Source organism: Canis lupus, chromosome 27 (genome assembly GCF_011100685.1).
Source record: "Canis lupus familiaris isolate Mischka breed German Shepherd chromosome 27, alternate assembly UU_Cfam_GSD_1.0, whole genome shotgun sequence".
Classification (NCBI taxonomy): Eukaryota; Metazoa; Chordata; class Mammalia; order Carnivora; family Canidae; genus Canis; species Canis lupus.
In genome coordinates, this window is record NC_049248.1 from 3,740,953 (window position 1) to 3,747,516 (window position 6,564).

At 59.2% G+C, this 6,564-nt stretch overlaps 1 protein-coding gene across 12 annotated transcripts in view; it reads left to right on the forward strand.

Moving 5' to 3' along the window:
- Window positions 1-685, forward strand: part of SLC6A13 (solute carrier family 6 member 13) — a 36,365-nt gene extending 35,680 nt beyond the window's left edge. For 11 of the 12 annotated variants that reach the window (XM_038576397.1, XM_038576401.1, XM_038576402.1 and 8 more), the window contains 2 exons: window positions 65-235; window positions 540-685. In XM_038576397.1, coding sequence (XP_038432325.1) covers window positions 65-235; window positions 540-662 — 294 coding nt within the window. In that variant the 3' untranslated portion in view covers window positions 663-685. Of the gene's footprint in view, window positions 1-64; window positions 236-539 lie in introns of those variants that run through there. The other variant, XR_005379709.1, reaches the window with a different exon arrangement.
- The last annotated feature ends 5,879 nt before the right edge of the window (window positions 686-6,564 follow it).

Genomic DNA, 6,564 nt, shown 5'->3' on the forward strand with positions numbered 1-6,564 from the left:
ACTCCCCCAGGGGGCACAAGGGCCCTGCTCTCCCAGCCCCTTCCTCTTCTACTCTCCTCCTCAGGCCACCTTCCTCTTCTCCCTGATCAAGTACACCCCGCTGACCTACAACAAGAAGTACACGTACCCGTGGTGGGGCGATGCCCTGGGCTGGTTCCTGGCTCTGTCCTCCATGGTCTGCATTCCCGCCTGGAGCTTCTATAAACTCGGCACCCTCAAGGGCTCCCTCAAAGAGGTAGGGGGCTGGTGGGGAGGGAGGGCGGGAGCCCAAGCCACTGGCTGGTGTGGGGCCCCAGGAGGACAGACGGACACCTGCCTCACTGGGGTAGGAGAGAGTGCCACTGAGCTTGGCGAGGCCCTGGGGAGGGACAGACGCTGCTGCCCACGACGTGAGCCCGGGTGGTGAGGAGCGGGTGGGCTCCGCGTGGGCGGGTGGGGGTGTGGCGGGCGCTGCAGGCAGACCCGGGCGATGGGGGAATGGGGGAAGCCGGCAGCCGTGCGACCCCAGCTCATGACAGCCGCCTCCCCTTCCCTTGCAGAGAATTCGCCAGCTCCGGTGCCCGGCGGAGGACCTGCCCGGATGGAGCGGAGCAGAGCCCTCTGCCCCTGCCACGCCCAGGACATCGCTTCTCATTCCCGCAGAGCTAGAGTCGCGCTGCTAGGGCCGGACGCCCGCGGGGGGGAGGGAGGGAGGCCGGCGGCGGGGCGGGGCGGGGGGCGGGCGGCGCGGCTGGGCCTCCGCGGGGTGGGTGGGGGGGCGCCTCCGCCGCTCTGAGGCCGGCCTGGGGGCCGCGCGGGGCTGGCGGGTGGGCTCGGCCCTGTGCTTCTCGCCCTTCACCCCATTAAACGCACGTTCCTGCCACGACGGCCGGCCCCGCCTGGTGTCTGCGCCCTCGCCTCGGGGCCGTGCCTCCGCGCCCTCCACCCGCCCGCCCCGCGTCTCCCCTTCCCTGGCTGAGCTCCCCTGGGCAGTGAGCCGAGGGGACCGTGGTGCCGAGCAGGGGGCCCCGCGGAGACCCTCCGCCCCCACGCACTCGCTCCGGAGAGGACCGGCGCACCCTGTCCCTGCCGCCCCTTGGCCCGGGAGCGAGCCGCGAGCCGGCGACGGCGGGAGGGACGGGCCGGACCCGGCGCCCGCCCGAGGAAGGAAGGGAAGGTGTGCTTGGGCTTCTTTCCGCCCACATCCCCCTCCCGCCTCCCGCCTCCCGCCTCCCGCCTCCCTCCCGACCCCGCCTGCGGACGCGGAGCCCGCGCCAGGGCGACGGGACAGGCCCGGGGCACGGCGGCCGGGGGGCGGCGGGACGAGCACTACCCCGCTGCGCCAGCAGGGGGACCCCGGCCCAGGACCGCCGCTCTCCCGCCCGGGACGGACGCCGGAGGCGGCACCGCCAGGCGTGGCCGCCAGGGGGCGAACAGGCCCAAGCGGTGCGGGGCGGCTCGGGCCCGGCCGCGCAGAGGGTGCGGTGGGAGGGCCGAGCCTGTCGTACCCCGGGAGGCCGGGCCGGGCCCCACAGGTGTGTCCGCAGCCCGCGTGGAGGAGCGGCACCCTTACCTCGCGTGCGTGCGGGTGCGGGTGCGCGTGCGGGTGCGCGTGCGGTGTGTTTGCGCCTGAACACACGCGGCCGCGTTTCTCCCTGGACGCGTGGCGGCTGCGGCTGCCTGTGACCCGCCTGTGTTCAGACGGGAGGGGCTTCCCGGGGCTGCCTGGGGAGCGGCCCGGACCGCCGAGGCGCCAGTGAGGGGAGAGCGCACTGGGATCCTCGCCAGTCTTCAGCTTTTGATTTTTTGTTGCTGTTTGGGGAATTTAGTAAGGTTAGTGGTGGAGACCCTCCTGCTCATTGGCATTGGCTGCTTCTTCCTGGACTGCCTGGCGGGGCATTCCCGAAGTGTGCCAGGCTCAAGTACAGTCGTAAGGCGGGAAAAACAGATCCGCTAGGGAAACCTGGCATCTTCATCCAACTGACCGTATTTCCAGAACACCTACTATGTGGTGCTGTGCTGTGCTCCCGAAGCATGCAAAATGGATACGAAATAGACACGACAGTACAAAAATAGGTACGACTTCTTCAATAGCAAATTGTGGCCAACGAAAGGGAGGAAAAGCAAAGTGCTCTGAGAAGGAGTAACTGGGTCTGGGTAGGAAGCTGCTGGTTTAGGTGGGGTGGGCTGGGAAGGCCCTTCGGAGGGTGTGCCTGCTGTCTCTCCAGCCATCCATCTGAGCACAGTTGCAAATACTTGTAAGGCCTGGGAAAGGATGCCTGCCTGCAGTTCAGTAATAGTGATTTGAATCCTAGTTAGGAGATCCAGTAATATAGAGTGAAAAGGATCCGCTGGCCTGAGCCTCAGGAGATGAGGCATCCCGCCCTGGCCTGTTTCTAACTCTGTCTTTGTGGAAGTCACATGCAATTCAGGTCTTTGCATTTTTGGAGGGACTACTGTGCGCCCATGTACACACAATCTTGTTGTAGGGCTCAAATGAGGTCATGGATGTGAGATCCCTTTTGGTTCCTCAGTGCCAAGCAGTGTGAGGTCATTAAACCAGTTGGGGGGATGGATGAGGGGTATCTGCTCTAATAACCCAGGGGGCTGACAGGCAAAGATACGAGAGCAAAGCTGCTTGTCAGCGTCGGGGTCTGGGAACAGGGGCAGGAATACCTGGACTTGGCTTTAGTGGGGATAGTGGGGGAGGGCTTACTGTCTGTCCCATTTGCTTTCTTTGCCTGGAAGGGCAGATCCTGGATCTCACAGTTCTTTGAGGAAGAAGACACAAAAGGAAGGGGACCCTTCTTGTCTAGAAGCCCCAACTGTTAGAGAAGAAAGGCAGGCATTAGGTTGGCTTGGTGGCTTGGTTGGTTCAGCTTCCGACTCTTGGTTTCAGCTCGGGTCCTGGGATCGAGTTCCACTGTGTCTGGCTTGGTGCTCAGTGTGGGGTCTGCTTGAGGCTTTCTGTCCCTCTCCCTCTGCCCCTCCCCCTTCTCTCCCTCTCTCAAATAAATAAACCTTTAAAAACAAAAACAAAAACAAAAGGCAGGCACAAGGGCACCTGGGCAAGTGATGGCTGGATGGAGAGAAGTGGCACAGCTCACCGGAGCTGCAAGCAGAGGCCTTGCAGACAGGGAAGTGACCGATGAGGCACTGAGTCCATCAGGCTTCCTTGGAGCCTTGGATCACATACCTCACACCTTGCACCTGCCTCACATCCATCCATGTGCACACAGGCACACAGTCCCTCTTTATCCTTAAATAAATGTGCACAAACTCAAGACATACCACTGTCAGCCGAGTAGGATCCTTTACAGAGGCTTGCAGTCCTGGCTGGGGTCTGAGCCCTCTTATTTCCTAGTTATGTGACCTTGGGCAAGTTCACCTTTCTGAACCTTCATTTTCTCCTCTATAAAGCTGAAATAGTAAGACCTAGATCAGTGTGTTGTTGGAGTCCAGCGGAGGGTGTAGGAAGAGCTGCCATGGGGACATGTTCAAGCAAATCCAGCTTCTTTCCCACGGCTCCAGCCCCACCACATTGGGCTGTCAATTAAACACAAAAGCCCGGGAAGAGGTTAGAGACATCTTTGCAGTCTGCTGGCCTCCTTAGCCCCCGGCAGCAAGCTGCATTGGGCCCAGAAAAAAGGCTATGTTCATTGAGTGAGGCATTTCTGGAGGAGCCAAGGGAGAGGTTGCCCCAGAATAACTCTGCATCCTGTGGCCCCAGGGTCCTGCTTAGCGCCAGCAGTATTGTCCAAGAATCTGAGGATCTGCCTCCCCCAAGTCCTAATCTATCCCCTGGTTCTGGGAGAACAGTGCCTTTTCAGAAAATGGAAAGCTGGGATCAACTTTTTCCCTCAAGTTCCATCCATCCTTCCATCCATGCAACAAACATCAAGTGCCAGCACTGTACAAAATGCTGGAGGTAGAGACAAAGAATTAGGAAACGTGTGTTCCCCACCCTGTAGATATTTCTAGTCTGGGAAACAATACAGTAGAACAAGAGTTGGATGCTCAGGAAGTAGGTTCCATGCCAAGCTCTCTAAAAGCATGCATGGACTTAAATGAATGTGGTGAGGAGAATATTTTATGGGGCTCTGGGGTCTCACTGCAGTAAGATAACTGAGTCACTTAACCATATCCCATCTTGTCGTCAGGCCCTTCGCAGTGTAGAAACAGTCTTAGGTAGGCTTTCCAGGTAATTTAGGGATTCCTACCTTTTGGAAGGATGGGGATCTCTGGCCTTCTGGAGTTTAGCAATTGGTCTGAATGCCTGCTGGGGGTAGGAAGCTGTGGGGGCCTGGGTGGGCTTGAACAAAGGTGGGGCTCCAAGTTAGAAGGAATCCAGGGCAAACAAGGCAGCTGTTCCCCTACAAGGCGAAGGAGAGGCGGCAGGACTGCAGGTGGGGACCCATGTGCAAGCCCAGGTCCTGATGGAAAGCCTGACACATTGTAGGCATGAAATAAAATTTTTGAATGAATGAATGGGTCCGGAAATGTACCCTCTGCCTAGTCTGATTCTCTTTCTTCTCGCTCCCCTTCATGGAGAGGCTGGGCATCTTGTTCTGGAATAGCTGCCGCTGCTGTTCTGTCCCTTGTGGACTGTGGTGTCCCCTGCACACTAAGCCCTGTGGCTGCCACCTGGAGGACCCAGCACGCAGGGACAGATGAGCACAGGGGTAACCGCAGCACGTGGGTCTGCCAGAGCCGACCTGCTGCCCGCCTTCGGGCGCCACGGAGCATGGAGTCTGAGAGCCGAAACCCGCCCTGGCTTCCTCTGGCTGGGGAAGCCCACAAGAGATGCTGAGAGGGGCCTGTGAGCCACTGCCTGGGCCTGCTTGATGGAAAAGTACAGACAGAGGCTCTCCCCTCACACCCCAGCCCTGCTGGGAAGTTCTCAAGTACAGAGGGGAAGCTCCTGCGAAGGGGAATTTCCCTCTCACCCCACGACTTCCCCCCTCTCCACACCACCTGGGGCTGAAGAAAGCACCTTCATTGCCTCCACAGAGGCACTGACTGTCCTGAAAGAGTGAGCAGGGACTGTCCTGTCCCCAGCACCACAGGAGCACGTGTGGGACCAATGATGAGACCCTGTCTTGGACATGCTCACTGGGCACATAGCAGGGGGCACACACATTTACTCAATTAATATCCATTCACCACTGATGGCTGCCCAGCCATCAGACAAGTCCCAGTTATGTGCCTCGAGTCCTGAGAGGTCACTGGAGCATAATTATCGCTGCCTGGGACCAGACACCACACCATCCCAGCCTCTGCTGTCAGAGGACACACAGCAAACACCAGTGACCACCCCCCCCACAGCCCGCCCCGCTTAAGCACCTACAATATCCTAAGCAATTTACTATATTGTCTTTAACAGTGAAAAGTAGGTATAGGTATTGTTTTGTTCCTTTTACAGATAGGAAAACTGAGGCTCAGAGCCTTGCCCAGTGGATGTGGACGGTCAAACAGAGGAGGGGTTCAAATGTAGGTCTGTCTGACGGTAAACTTGTATCCTTTCTAGATAGGCTCCTTGAGGTTTGCTCTGGGCACTTTCTCTAGGAAAATCCCAAGGCACAGGGTGGTTGGTAGTTGTGAAGGTCCAGAGCCTTGCCTTGAAACCACAGAGGGCAGGTACTTGGTGGAAAAGTCCAGCTGGTGATTCACCCTCCTCCCGAGCCCTCGTTGGTGAGGCCAACTCCCCTCCTGAGTTTCTCAGTTCCCAGCCTGGGGGGTTGGTGGCTCCCATCCTACTGCTCTGGGGAGAGAGGCTGCACCCTGCCCCATACATCCTCCTCTTCCCTCCAAAGGAGCCAGACTGGAGGGGCAGACCAGAGGGGCACGGTGAGAAGGGGGAAGGCGGGAGGGACAAACGGAGAGGGATGAAGTCACATGTGAGTCTGAGCTGGTTTGGAGGGTCTGGAGGGGTCGTCTGGGGACAGCACTCACCGGGAGGGCTGGCAGCAGCGGGGGCGGCAGCAGGGGGTGGGCACAGCAGGAGGGCGATGGGGGTGGGGGACTAGGGACAGAGGACTTGGCTTCCTGGGGTTGGATGTTGTAATCCTAGTGCACAAACTTTTGGCTTCAGTCCCTCCTGTTGCTTTTGGTATTTCTCTGTCCCTTCACTTCCCAATACACTAGTGTGCGTGAGCACACACACACACACACACACACACACACACACACACGGCTGCTCTCTGGGAGTCCCAGGACAACGACTTGGATGGGATTCTGAACTGGGAGGAGGAACAGGAGAAGGAGCAAAGGTGGAGACCAGTTCCTCTCTCTGGTCCGGTCTGTGTGGGCTTCCTGTAAGCGGCTTCCCCGGGACGGTGGGGGGCACCTGAGGCATGGAGCTGAGCTGAGCACAGGAGCCCAGCTGGGGACTGAGGTGAGCAGGAAGCAGAGGGTGGGCTGTGTCTTTGTGGTCCTTTAGAGGGGCCTCTGAGGGGCTGCAGGGGTGAGTCCAGGGAGGTGACTTCACAGAATTGTGTGTGTCTGGGTACAGAAGACCAGGGTGGGAAGAAAGTCTGAGGACGAGGGGCATCACCCCACCCCACCAAGCCTCCCACAGCTTCTCAG